At 31.9% G+C, this 15,384-nt stretch overlaps 1 protein-coding gene across 2 annotated transcripts; it reads right to left on the reverse strand.

The window, feature by feature from the left end:
• Positions 1-366: 366 nt before the first annotated feature.
• On the reverse strand, positions 367-14,808 carry LOC108908693 (acetylcholinesterase). 2 transcript variants are annotated; one of them, XM_018712808.1, is made up of 11 exons: positions 14,492-14,808; positions 13,796-13,933; positions 13,603-13,743; positions 13,109-13,268; positions 11,152-11,337; positions 10,903-11,093; positions 10,655-10,847; positions 5,633-5,799; positions 5,016-5,148; positions 983-1,124; positions 367-924 (listed from the first exon to the last, which is right to left on the reverse strand). In XM_018712808.1, the coding sequence occupies exons 1-11, from the start codon at positions 14,504-14,506 to the stop codon at positions 744-746; spliced, it is 1,647 nt and encodes a 548-aa protein (XP_018568324.1). In that variant the 5' UTR covers positions 14,507-14,808; the 3' UTR covers positions 367-743. The 2 variants fall into 2 exon arrangements, with proteins under 2 accessions (XP_018568324.1, XP_018568323.1); XM_018712807.1 differs by having other exon boundaries at positions 14,447-14,806.
• Positions 14,809-15,384: the final 576 nt, after the last annotated feature.

Genomic DNA, 15,384 nt, shown 5'->3' on the forward strand with positions numbered 1-15,384 from the left:
AGCCATCATTCATTCATGATTAGATTGCAAACATGAGAACTGTCCGAATAAGAAGGTATTTTGGTAATTTAATTATTAAAATCACCTATACACAGAGTATTTGTGTATACTTGTAGTGTTTGATTCTTGTCATAATGCATTGTTACAATTCCATCACTTTCGAGTGATTTATTTTATCAAAACTAAAACTATGTAAAAGTGACAGATTAAGTAACATATTTTAAACTTATCGATCACTTCTAGAGTCTCAGTGCAGTAACAACCACATTTTATCCTTGAAGTAGAAAAGATTAGTGTAGAAAAATAGCAACTGCTATGCGATAAGGAAATATTTATATTGAGTGGCTTTAATTCAAAACCCAATAGTTGCGTTTGACTGCGTTTATTAATTTTTCTAAAATAGTTATTAATTACTTCCATTTATAGGTACTCTATACCTACTTATGTTGCTGTGGATGGCATATAAATTTTTGAAACTAGAAATATTGCATTGTGCGTTACAACTGAAATTCATGGGAGTTCAATTTTTAAAGAATATTTTTGAAAATTGAAATAATTTATTAGACTCTCTTAGACTAGAGTAATTATAACATTAAACAGACACATTACTTCAACAGTCTTTATGCATTTGCGAAAAAAAATCAATGCAAAGGTCCGATTGTCCTGAAAAACCAGAATCGACTGACCAGTTAATCAAAACAATAGTAGACAATTTATTACGCTTACAAATTAAAATAATAAAATCAGTAATTAGATAATGGTGGTATGGCGTAAGTGTCTAAAACTTTTTCCCATTCGAGGTACTCCTTTGGATTTTTCTGCATTTCGAGTGTTTTATTGATATTCAAATATACCAAATTGTTCGGAGTTAGCTTTTCCCATATAACGTTATTCAAGACACTGTCTTTTTTAGGAGTTGGATTTCTGAAACGAATGGTTAAAATTATATGAAATGAATTTGATTTTGAGCACAACTACTCACAAACACTTAACAAAGTTTGTCCATAAGGTTAACAAACGCTGCCTTGTTACCAAATCATCTGGATCGTCGGGTGATCCGTCGGATGTTAGCGGTGCGTCCCATAAATAGCCCAATTCTTCGGCGTGACCAACACCTCGCACACCTTAAATTAAATAATGAAATTTTACACCCTTCATATAATCCTATTAAATGGATCTTTAAATCGCAATTTTCATCAACTTGCCTGAATTTTTGATACAAGTTAGTTTGAAGTATATATAGGGTGGTCCGAATTTTATGCAGGAAACTTCGCGGGCAGATAGATCTCTTTAAAATAATATGTGTTTGTCTTATAAACATTGGTCTGGAACAGCTCCGTTTTAGAGATACAGGGTGTTGAAGTTGTTAAAAAAATTGATTTTTTGTTTATATCTTCGGAATCTATTAACCGTTCTCAATAAACTTTGGTACAGATAATATACGATAGTAGACCTTACATTCCCTAAAATATGAGCTTTAAAGGTTCAACCAGTGGTGTACAAGTTTACTGGGGTTACTCCTTTCTTTTACAAAAAACCCACGGCACAGCATTTTTTACAAGTCATTGTAACTGATTTATATTCTAATGCACAAAATACGTAAGAAAGGTTACTTTAATTTTTTTCCCTAAGGTTCGCCGTTCCCAGGTTATTCAAACCAATAAAATCCCCTTGTGGCAGACACTTCTAACCATAATATTATTACAAGAATATATTTTATGTATATGCTTAAAAGTAAATGCAATTTGTAAGCATAACAAAATTATTTACACTCCTTTCTACACTATCTGTGATGTAGTGTTCCTGGCGTGGTTTAGTTTTCCCTGGAGGCCTAATACTCTTTACAAATAAGAACAATTTAAACCAAAATAATAATAAAAATATATTTACCAAGCAACAGCTACTAAACAAGAAACAAAATTAACGTTACGTATTTACAACAATTGTTCAAAATCTTCTAGTAATGGAATTAATTGGAGCTAATATCATGTGGTGGTTTTCTTTATTCATTACACCCATCGTTACATTCATTACACCTATTCGTTGCAGTAGTTGTGGTCTTGCATCTATTGGAGTAGAATAAACTTTCAGATAACCCCAAATATAGAAGTCCATGGGGGTTAAATATGGCAATCTGGCTGGCCAAGACGCTGGACCCTCTGCACCATTATGGTTGACTTTGGCACTTGGTCTTCTACCTATCCATCGCCGCATATAATTTTCATTAAGCCATTCTTATATTATTCTCCCAGAATGCGCAGGAGCACCATTCATTGTATCCAATTATTTTGTCGTATATTTAATGGAACATCCTCTAATAATTCAAATAGATGGTTTTCTAGAAAGTTTAGAAATGACTGGGAATTTAGACGGGGTGGCAAGAAGAAAGGTCCACAAACTTTGTTGCGAATTATTCCGAGCCACACGTTCACAGAAAATTCGTGTTGAATAGATCTTGTCCGAATTTCATGAGGATTTTCTTGTGACCAAATATGCAGATTGTGAAAATTCACTATCCCTCGCCTTTGGTAAACGTACCTCTATTATTATTTTGATTTATGTTGTTCTTATTTGTAAAGATAGTGGCTTAGGCTTCCGGGGGAAACTAAAACGCATAAGGAACTCTACCTCACAGGTGGTGTGGAAACGAGTGTAAAGAATTTTGTTAATGTGAAATATAATTATTGTAATACATGTATTACAATAATTATATTTATGTATGTCGGGGGGTGGTGGAAAATTGCTTTTCTACCGCGGCACTTAGGCCTTACTAGGCCCCTTGTACACCTGCCTTCATTACTCGAGTACTTTTCTTCAAACCATCCTATTACTACACGGGTGCCTTGGTGGCAAAGTCTCGTACAATTTTTATGTATGGTCTTGAGTTTCAGAGATTTATTGCTCTATTCTCATTACCATTTTTATCGATTTTATTCCACGCGCAGGCGGAAGATGTTGAGCGACTCAGGTCTCTGGTAGGCTGCCACAGCCACGTCACCGAGCCTGCCTTAGGTCACCCATCCAAGTTCCAGCCTGCGTAAGTGATGCTTACCTCGGCCGATCGAAATTCATCGGCTAGGCGGTCCCCCTAATTGTAATTTATATTATGGTAAGAAATGTCTGCACAAGGTATTGATGTGAATAACTTGAAAACGGCGAATCTTAGGCGAAAAAATTCAAGGTACCTTTTTTACGTATTTGGGCATTAGACCATAAATGCGTTCCAGTGGCTTGTAAAAAATGCAATGGCATAGGTTTTTTTATAAAAAAGGAGATGACCCCTGCCCAGTTGTACACCACTGGCTGCACCCTTAGAGCTGATACATTAAGGAAAGCAAGGCCCACTGTTATAGATTACCAAATTTTATTAAGATCGGTTAATAGATTCCGGAGATATAAACAAAAATCAGTTTTTTTAATAACTTCAACACCCTGTATCTCTAAAACGGGGTTGCTCCAGGCAAACACATATTATTTTAGAGAGATTTATCTGCCCTCGAAGTTTCCTGCATGAAGTTCGGACCATCCTGTATAATAACATTTTTTTTTTCAACCCCCGGACAGGGGTGAAAAAAGATAAAATAAAGAGTTTGTCAAGATAACTTAAAGGGGGTAAGAGCTAGAAAAAAAGTTTCTTATAAATGTTGTGGAACATAAAATTCTATTTTTGCTAGATAAGGTTAAATCAAACTAAATTAAAATGGCAATAATAAGAAAAATAATTGTATAGCCTCACATCTCCATATTTTTCTGTACAAACCATCACTTTGACTTTATGCACTTAAATTTGTTGTTTTGTGGCAATTTTATGCGATTTTCTGGACACTTACAGAGTTTAGAAATGCATTTAAGAAAACTTGGAACAATTTTGACATTTTGAACATAAATTTGAATTTGTATAGCAGTAGCGGTTCGTGAATCTAGAAATACACTTGATATACCTCAAAACAACTTTCTCGTTGGAGTGAATTATTTGCTTTGTAATATTTTTTTTTAAATTCAGCATAGCCAATCCACTTAACCCTTCTTGCCCCATTATATTTTTGAAAATGTCTTACACAATTTTTAAGAGTTTCAAACTTTCAGCGAAATTAATACACACGTTCCTGTTAATAAACAACTATAATAATCTACCAACAAACTCCTTCACTTTTATGAAAATCTCTATTTTAAAACACTAATCACTTGTAAAAAACTATACAACTAGGGCGACGAGATCATTGAACTTGATTGCTTAAACTTTGCAATTGATTATGATCATAAGGAAGAGACGTGGAAAGAATTCTTATGTACTACGAAAATGTTCTTCTTTCATTTCCTAGCTTTAAGCATGTCTGCTAGCTGCAACATGAAAAATGTTTTAAATGTGTATAAATTCATGGCTAACTTAGAAGTGCTAAGACGATGATGCGAAAACGACATTTCATCACCTCAAAATAATTTCAGGTTCATATTGAGAAAGCCAAAATTAGGGTAATAGAAAATATCCGAGATCCAAATCAGTAAGATTCTTCTTTATAATTTATTATCAAACGCTGGGTTGGAGCAATTAGAAATGTCCCATTTATTTTAATAGTTTATGACTGATTGACATATAACTTAAACTAAAATTGAATGGTTTCATTTACTATTTAATATACTATCCCATTTTCACTCATACAAGTTTGGAAAAACAATACTGCTTGAAATGTATGCTACTGCTTATTTCCATGAACGTTATCGATAACTTTTAATACACTGTTTTGATTTCTTAGTTTTATTTTAAATCAGGGACATGTTAATTTTTTACAAAAGGGTAGTACCTAACACTGTAACTGGATGGATTTGAAAATGAAAGAAGTATGTATATAATAGAAATAGATACGGCATTTTTTTACAATTGAAAGTAACAATTCAAGATAATGTACTGTTGCAACTGCAACTTAATGTTTTAGTAGAAGCTAGTGATTTACTAATTGCTTTACAACTTATTCGATATACAATTTTCAAAATTTCCTAAATAACCAAAAACTTACCTGCAACTTCTGCACCAGCCAAACCTCCCATCTTTCCTTTATACGAGAACTGGTACATATAAACATCGGTATAGCTGGATTGTAATTTTGCGTGCCTAGTACTGGGTGTTGAGAATACTTCGTCGCTGGTGAACTGAAGTAAAATGCAATTTAGTAACAAACCTTATTTTATAGACTCTTGTTCTTGTTTTTAACAGCTGTAACATTACTTTGCACAAAGACTAACTCACAATTTACTTCGATGACTTGGTTAAACCATTTTTTAATTTCAAGTAATGCATTCTGTAGTAGCTTCTTTTTAAAATGGAGTTAAAAAAAATAGGAGATATTTTGAACGTTATATAGCAATATTGTTTCAATGATTATTTGATATTTATAATTGACATTTGAATAGATTATTTTTAATTTTTATTTTGGATAGTAGTTTATGAATATCGAGTTATTTGATTGGTGCATTTAGATATTTGAATATTTAATCGAAGATTTCTCAACGTTATAATTAAAATGTCATTTCTCTTAAAAATTGTATAAAATTGTTTTTAAAGTCTGTATAATCTTGAATTTTTGACAGACAGTCTCTACTGCAGAGAGTAGTAACAATATAAAGTACATCTCACCTTGATCACCGCTGCAATGTCCTCTTGGAATGTTCGATCAGTGTAAATTTGCCTGAGTTTGCGGCCAGCAGCTACTTTGTTTTCTTTAGTCATATTATACTTATTTCCAACGAGATTGGACAAGTCCGTGTCGAAATATTTCGCACGATTTGGAGGTCCCGAAGGAACTGAAACATATTATATTCATATTTGCTTTTGAGTCAAGTAAGAAGTCCATCCCAGAAATACGAAGGACTTACAAACTTAAAGAATTATATTTAGCTGGTGAAAAAGCGAATTTATAAAAATGTATGTTATTAAAAGTTGCCTGGAAGTGGCAGAAAAAATAATTTTTGACAATTAGTGTCACAGGTCTTTTATTATTAATTTAGAATGGGTTGCACTCGGTGGAGGAAAGTGTTTGTTAGTGTACTAGCAGCACTATCGGTACGTATCACTTACAAAAGGAACAGTTTCATACGGAAAATGTAGAGAGTGTATGTTAATATTAATTGTTTCTAAACTATCATTCTTGAACATCTGTGTTTCGTTATTAGTCTGGTGTGGTAAATTTATAGGCTATCCAATATTATTGTTATTACAGCATTCCTGCTATGACAATATGAAGCTATATAATCCCAGTCATATTGTAAATGCCTTTGCAGATTATTTAATGTCACTCATAACAAAGGAGTCCTGCTAGTTTCGTTATTAATCGGGTATGGTAAAATTATAGGCAATCCGATATTATTGTTATTACAGCATTCCTGCTATGACAATATGAAGCTATATAATCCCAGTCATATTGTAAATGCCTTTGCAGATTATTTAATGTCACTCATAACAAAGGAGTCCTGCTAGTTTCGTTATTAATCGGGTATGGTAAAATTATAGGCAATCCGATATTATTGTTATTACAGCATTCCTGCTATGACAATATGAAGCTATATAATCCCAGTCATATTGTAAATGCCTTTGCAGATTATTTAATGTCACTCATAACAAAGGAGTCCTGCTAGTTTCGTTATTAATCGGGTATGGTAAAATTATAGGCAATCCGATATTATTGTTATTACAGCATTCCTGCTATGACAATATGAAGCTATATAATCCCAGTCATATTGTAAATGCCTTTGCAGATTATTTAATGTCACTCATAACAAAGGAGTCCTGCTAGTTTCGTTATTAATCGGGTATGGTAAAATTATAGGCAATCCGATATTATTGTTATTACAGCATTCCTGCTATGACAATATGAAGCTATATAATCCCAGTCATATTGTAAATGCCTTTGCAGATTATTTAATGTCACTCATAACAAAGGAGTCNAACTAATGTTTGCTGCGGTTTATGGAAGGAAGATTTACTCTATCGAAATTTGCTGTATTTTGTTAATTTATTTCAAAGAGTATAAATATTAAGTGCAAGGTGACGTCATATTTACGAATTTTCAAAAAGTTTTCGATCAGATAGGCCACCATATTCTATTGATGAAATTGCATCCGTTTGGTCTCTCAGATTCACTAATCATATTTAAAAAATAGATATTTTATGAAAAGTAGATCAAAATATTACTTCTCTAACCTCAGGTTTTCCACAAGGTTCTAATTTAGACTTTTGGTTTTGTATATGTAAAAATGCAGTTTGTTGATGACCTCAAACTGTATATGGTAATAAATTCATTCGCTGTTCGCCTTCAAATGTGCATAGATCACAGTGTGAACTAGACCAATTGTCTCTTAATATATTCAAATGTGAGGTAATGACCTTTCCTCTTAAAACCTGTGATTATTGTGTTGACGGTATGAACTATAATAAGGATTTAAGGAAACGTTCGATGTTAAGCTTACTTTTATTGACTATGTTAATAATGTTGTGTCGAATGTATTTCGGACTTTTGGGCTTTATTTACTACAACTGTAAAGATTTAAAATTTTTTAGTATTTTCGACAGAAAGGGATCTATCCAACTCAAGGTTTTAGTCATGAGGACTTTCTGAATCGTTTTAGTATAGAATCTCTAGATATAGGTACGTCGTAATGAGTCACTGATTCGCTTTCTGGACAATAAAATTTATTGAGTAAAATATATTTTCGTATTTTGAGAGATAAGTTCTATTTGATTATGACATGCCTAGAACAAACTTATTAACTAATTGGAAGTTTCACGATTACTAATTGATCATTTTTAATATTGTGAATGTAATATATTTTGTAATTATTCCTAAAATTAGGTTTTACCTGTTGTTATAACGTTTATTATTATTTATTATTATTGTCTTATTACATCTAATAGGGTTGTATGACGTACATTAAGGGATGGTCAACTGTATCTATTTCATACCTAAAGAATCAACGTTATGATACAAGATTATTCTTTATGTGTAGACATTTCAATTATAGTCCAGTTGGTAGAGGTACGGCCTGTGTCAAACCTTGATAACCCGGAAATAACTACACAGGCCTACTTTAAATGATGAGTACAATAACAGTCTAATTTGCTGACAAAGTATTTTATCAGAAAAAAAAGTAATTAACAATTTAATCGCGAAAAAAAAATTTTTTAGAAGTTTTCTTTAAATAACTCAGCGGGATGACTTTGTACGAACAAATGCTTAGGATATGATTTTGTTCGTAATAAAAATTGCTACAAAATGGCGGTGGTCCGATTACGAAATTTGCAATAACAAAGCCTTGAGATTGAAAAAACGGTATAAAACTTCAATTCTTTAAAGTTGCTGTAAAAATGTCAATTATAAACAAAAAGTGATAAAACTTTCGAAAACTATAGTTCAATATATATACAATAATGACGCTAAAGCCGAAAATCAGGAGAGCAAAACTTTTTGTTCTATAAGGTGTTATACATTCATCGGCATCTGAAACTCGAAACTTTGCCAAATTTGTTCGAAGCTTTGCTGACACTTGAAATTTGGTACACACATAGTGTAAATATGCAGAAACCAAAAGCAATTTGCAAAATTCAAGTATCTTCATTTTTGCAGTTTTGGTAAGGTTTTATACGTCACCCTAGTTTTATACGTCACCGTTTTTTTAATTTTTGGACGTATATTTATGTATATTTATAAAATATTCCATTACGGTAGATTAGCCAGCATAATTACCTACAATTTAAAAAAATATATATTTTCATCGTTTAGATCCTAAGCTACTTAACATTTTGCGCCTGTTAGCCGTAGTCGTACATTATTCAACATATCAACATAAAACAAAATCGTACGTGTGGGGTAAACCTTTAACTTTAAGTAAACAATTGTTTAAATTTACTGTTGCATATTTCTAATAGTATACAAGCGCCGAAGAGCGGAGCTCGCGCTCGAAAATGAAAAGTTAAAGGTTTACCCCACACGTACGATTTTGTTTTATGTTAATATGTTGAATAATGTACGACTACGGCTAACAGGCGCAAAATGTTAAGTAGCTTAGGATCTAAACGATGAAAATATTTTTTTTTTTAAATTGTAGGTAATTGTGCTGGCTAATCTACCGTAATGGAATATTTTATAAATATACATAAATATACGTCCAAAAATTAAAAAAACGGTGACGTATAAAACTAGGGTGACGTATAAAACCTTACCAAAACTGCAAAAATGAAGATACTTGAATTTTGCAAATTGCTTTTGGTTTCTGCATATTTACACTATGTGTGTACCAAATTTCAAGTGTCAGCAAAGCTTCGAACAAATTTGGCAAAGTTTCGAGTTTCAGATGCCGATGAATGTATAACACCTTATAGAACAAAAAGTTTTGCTCTCCTGATTTTCGGCTTTAGCGTCATTATTGTATATATATTGAACTATAGTTTTCGAAAGTTTTATCACTTTTTGTTTATAATTGACATTTTTACAGCAACTTTAAAAAATTGACGTTTTATACCGTTTTTTCAATCTCACGGCTTTGTTATTGCAAATTTCGTAATCGGACCACCGCCATTTTGTAGCTATTTTTATTACGAACAAAATCATGTCCTAAGCATTTTTCCGTACAAAGTCATCCCGAGTTATTTAAAGAAAACTACTAAAAAAAGTAAAATTTTTTCACGATTAAATTGTTAATAATTTTGTTCATTGATAAAATACTTTGTCAGCAAATTAGCCTGTTATTGTACTCATCATTTAAAGTATCCCGGTGTAGTTATTTCCGAGTTATCAAGGAAATGTCACCAACAGTAACTTTTTGGCCTCTGCCGACTGGACTATTAGCTACTTCCAAATTTTCAACAGCAAGACCGTTTTGCTGTAATGTTATTCTCGGAACTTATATTTTATTCACAATGGAATTTCCAAGAGCGTCGATGGGCTGGCATTGAGAACAATGTTTAACTAAGATGTTTTATACTGAATGTTAAACATTATTTGTACTTTTTAAAAAATGATATACTTAGTTGTTCTTCTTGAAAATGTACCTCAGAGAAAGTGATATTTATATTATGGAGGTCTTCCTTAAGACTCTCATTTTGTACAATATCATTTAAATACTGAATTTCCTGATAGGTACAATGTCCTGCTCGTTCTCCGGTCGTAAATCTCTTACATTTTTATTTCTGGGAATATATACTATAAGATCAAGACACGTCAATGGTGTTGAGGAACTTCAGATTCAAGTCACTACGTAGACTATTAGGCTAATTTTGTAAATGTGCCCGATTTTTTAATTCGATGAGTTTGTTTATATTTTGGTGGAAGGGGCACCATCGATCACTTACAGTGATGTGTCATGTGAGCGTATGATTTGAAATTATTTCTTTATTTTAGTAGTTTTGAGTATGTTTGAACTTCCTTATTACGTAAGGTCAGTGCTTGTTAAAACCTTTTGCGCGACATAGTGTATAACTATAATAATAGATTTGTCTTTAAAAAATAAGTCCAAAGTTTCTAGATACCCTATTAAGGGTTCTATAGAGTTTAACAGCTACTCTAGGCGTCTAATACAAAGAAGAAGAAATTAGAGTAGCATTTTATAGGAGCCATTTTGTAATTTTATTTTCTAAAGTGTTTATTTGAATAATTGTGTCTCTTACTTGCTGATGCAACCAACAGATATTCCTCAGAGTTGAAGCCAATAAGTATAGGCACTTGGTTGATATTTCCCGTCCTAAAAGGTTCATAGAAAGAAGTCGTCAGGAATGCCCCTTCCAGATGAGGGTCCTCTATCACGGGCAGCCATATTTGACCTTCACCCTCGACCGATGACGTTTGCTTTCCTGGTGCAGTCTATAAAATTATTTTCTGTTCATAATGAATTACATGCAATATTAATTTGACTTACAGTGACGGAGTTTTTGGTCAGTTTGGAAGCTGGAGTTTTTTGCAACAACTTGAGTAATTCCTTTGAGTCGTTTGATTTGAAATTCGGGTCCAAACTTCGTCCCAATTCGAAGGCGTAAAATCTAGCAAAATCTTGACGTGTCCATTTTGCTACCGCAGTACCACTTTGCAATATGGCAGCTCTGAATAACCCTTGAAAGTATAACTTTTTATGTACTTTTGCCAGTGAAACGTGCAAAATATTTCTTACCTTTGTTTTTTGGACTTATTATGTGCAATCCCACAGCAGCTGCTCCGGAACTCTCGCCTGAAATTGTTATTTTTTCAGGGTCTCCACCGAACAAATGAATGTTCTTCTTGACCCATTTTAAGGCAAAATGTTGATCTTTCATCCCCAAGTTTCCTGGTATGACCCCGTCCTCCGTGGTAAGAAAACCTTGAAAAATAGAATAGAATAGAATAGAATAAAAAACAGAATAAAACTAGTTTTTTTCCGATTAACTTGATGCCAGCATTAATAAGTATCTAATTTCGGCTATACACATGCGTTTCAAAAGTCATTAGATTTGATATACCAGTTGAAAATAAAATTATCCAATTATTTTCGACATAAAAACGATTTTTCGTGTGTATTGTATAAAATTGCTTCTTTTCAAACAATGTATTTGGTGCCAAAATTAAAAGAAGGTCCAACCCATTGGCAATATACAGGGTTACAACTTTTTAATTGTCCTATACAGATATCCTTATTTTAAGAGTTACAGCAATGGACAAAAGTGTGCAGAATTTTATGGCGCTCACGGACCCGTTTTTAAATTTAGAAAGTTCCGAATAAATATTCGAAGAAATCTGGTGCTATGCTTCTTTTTGTAGTATTTCACTTGTTTTTCAAAATTTTGGACAAAAATATGTAGTCTGATATTAAATGATTTTTGCTGTCAGTATTGACGTATCTGTCTTAATTTATAGAAAAACTCAAATGTTTCACATGGCTACTTGACTTTTTTAATAAAATTATAATTATACTCAATATGTTGGTTATTTATTTATGAAAACCCCATGAATTATACATCGTTGTAAAGAGAATTACCCCTTTCTTCAAATGAGGCAAACAATTCAATATTGCGTTCATAAAAAAAGGAAACTACCGCTCAGTATACATTTTTAGAGATACTTTAATACTTACAGCAAAAATCGATTTCTCACAACATTTAATATAAGACTACACATTTTTGTTCAAATATTTTGAAAAACAAGCGAAATACAATTAAAAAAGAAGTAGCATAAAATCGGTTTTCTTCGAATATCTACGGAACTATTCGGAATCATCTAAATTTAAAAACGAATCCGTGATCGCGATAAAATTCTGCAGATTTTTGCCCATCTAACCATTTCTGTAACTCTTAAAATAAGAAAGGTACCTGTATAGAACAATAAAAAAGTTGTAACTCTATATTGTATTTCGAAAATTGTTAGATATGGTATACTAAAAGAAAGCCAATAGTTTTCGACATAAAAACGATGTTTCGTGTGTGTTCTAATAGTAAAGAAATATTTTTTACATTCTATTTTAGCTGGTGTTGAATGATATTCTAATAGGTAGGTATATGTTAGACATTTTTACTTGTAGCCACCAGGTGTCGCTAAAAGTGCTTAGAATTTCGATAAATTTATGTCAAGTTGTTGTTTCTGTTTAATATACAGTGAAACAAAAAAATGCTTTTATCCCGAATAGTTTTGGGGTTTGGCATTCAATTACTAAAATATTCATTTCATTTTCAAAATGTAAATTATAAAAGATACCACTAGTAGGTTGCAACTAGCTCCCTCTACTTTTGAATATAAAATAGCATTTTTTTTTAATTTCTCGCCTAATAAATATATATTTTTTAATTTCTAACTTAATTGAAGAAATTACTTTTGAAATGTTATCAAATTTAGATTTTTTAAATCCTAAAACAAGGAAGTAAAAAAAAAACAAAAATTGAATAAAAAATGTTTAGATGAATCTATTCAACATTAAATGAATACTTTGTGTATTTACTACTTAGCAAACAGCAGATTTAAAAATAAAAGTAAAATCAAGAAAAAGCATATTTTAAAAAGGAATCTGATTGCAAGCAGTGCTTATAGCTATAGAAATTAGTCTCGTAGTATAGAACTGTAGTATAGAGATTATTATACCTAAGAAAAATAGAAAGAAATACCTAAAACAGCCAGTCGGTAGTTCATTGTGACAACAACGATATTGTGCTCCACGTAGAACTGAGGTTTGAATATTTGAACAACACCAGATCCATATTCATATCCACCTCCATGTATCCAAACTATTACTCCTAAAGGAGCTTTTGATGAATCTCCAGGTTTCTAGAATCAGATACATGTAACTAAATAAACATAAGTTAAATAATTTTTTATGTATCACTATTTTGAATATTATAGTTTAATTTATTTTAATTGATAATTTAATATTAGCTAATCCATAACTTCAACCATAATTTTTACTCTCATTTATGTTTTTTTGTTTTCCGGTCCTTGATTCTTACCAAACGACTCGTATGTAAAAATCAGAGATCGGATGTCACAGGTCAGTGACTCAGTGACTTTATACCAAGCACTTGAACACACACCAAATATAAATACCGACACGAGAACTTAATCTGTAACAAATCTATATTTTTTAAATATCATCCAGTCTTACCTGTGGCGTGAAAACATTCAGATACAAACAGTCCTCGCTCTCCGTTGTGTTGGGAATTACGAAAGAATCTGTCTTGTAACAAATTTTTGTATTTTTTGTGGTATCCAATACTCCCTTCCATTTCTGGTGCTCTGTTGGTGGCTAAAATTCAGAAGTTATGTTATTAAAATACTAATAATACCTATGAAATTACCTTAAATCTTAATTCTCCGACAGGTGGCGCTGCGTACGGAACTTCTTGAAATGCGTAATAAACTTTGCCATTTGGAGAACGTAGTTCGTGACCCTTTATTTGGCCCTCTGGTAGAGTGACCAGTGTAGGATCTTTCCCCTAAGTAGAAAAAAATATACTGTATACAATATTTTTATATACAACACAATAACAATCGTTATCACAACAAATAAATTAAACAGAAAATGTATAATCAATTAAATACAAGTCAGCCAAAGGGCATCAAATATCTCATTATTTATATTATTTCAAAATAAATGATTGTGTAACGAAACCCAAAACGAGTTGCACCAGTTACATTTAGGTGTTTATCATAAAGAAAACAATTCTGCAAGTGGAATAAAACTTGTATTACAACTTAATAAATTTGGTTATCTCAGACTTTGTTAGAGTATTCATTTCAATATTCCTTTTATAAAATAAAAAAATATATATTTTTCTATTTAAATTATTACTACTACTACTAAGTATTCGATTTGAAGTACCTATATTAATTTGTTTGCAAAAAATCATTTCTATAATACCTGTAAAACTTATCAGTACCGTTTTTACTTCAAAATTGTATACAAAGTTACCTATATTATAAAATAGTGACTAGAATACAATACTTACATATGCTACAGATAAACTTATTTCACATAAAACAAATATAATCACCTTTCTACAGTCCATCTTGAATTATAATAACGTAAACAACATGTTCTTCACTCCTATATATACCTTCATATGGAACAGACACTAAGGAAATTCCTTGCATGAGATTGGTTCATTATTATCGGGTTTAACGTTTCGCGGTACGTCGAGCTTTTCGCTGAAGTATAATTTATTAATTTACAATTTAGTTTTCAAACGATAGCAATTACTGAACACCATATTTTAAAACGGTTGCAATTTGCGATTTGGCGAGACATATGTTATGATAATTGACAATTGCAATGAAGAGAAAGTTGGCTGAGGCCATGAATATCCAGTTTCGTATTGACGAGTATTAAGACCTATACTACAGAGGAGACAAATGAATATCAAGATGGTAAAGATATCGAAATTATTACTTTTATACGCATTTGGTTTTTTACGGAAATTGTGTATCATATAAAGTTCTTAGAAGCCATTAGTCAGTTGTTGTTTCTAGGTGGTCTCGTCACAATCAGTACGTTGTGTTTCCCCATTTGTTTTGGTGATATTATGTAAATAAACATGATAACATCGGAATTAAGGCATGTTAAATATTTTTAAAAACAAGTACTTGCGACAACGCGATGTTAAGATAGTAACTTTCCACATAAACACGGCCCGAGCTGATTTAATAAATAATGTTAAAATGCATGTTAAAAAACACAATTAAAAAAATAGCATTGAACTCGAAACTTTCAAAACTCTCTAAGTTATTTCTCTAAGCTTCAGATCAGAGGCAGACATGTACAAACGTGAAAATATACATCTGAGATTATTAAGAAACCTAGTGATTTTTTTAATCAAAGAGATGTCAGCACACATTGTTCGTTTAACGATGAGACATAGGCTGTTCAGGTTAATATTTCCATTAAGAA

The sequence above is a fragment of the Anoplophora glabripennis genome, unplaced genomic scaffold, assembly GCF_000390285.2.
Source record: "Anoplophora glabripennis isolate ALB-LARVAE unplaced genomic scaffold, Agla_2.0 scaffold498, whole genome shotgun sequence".
In the NCBI taxonomy this organism is placed as follows: domain Eukaryota; kingdom Metazoa; phylum Arthropoda; class Insecta; order Coleoptera; family Cerambycidae; genus Anoplophora; species Anoplophora glabripennis.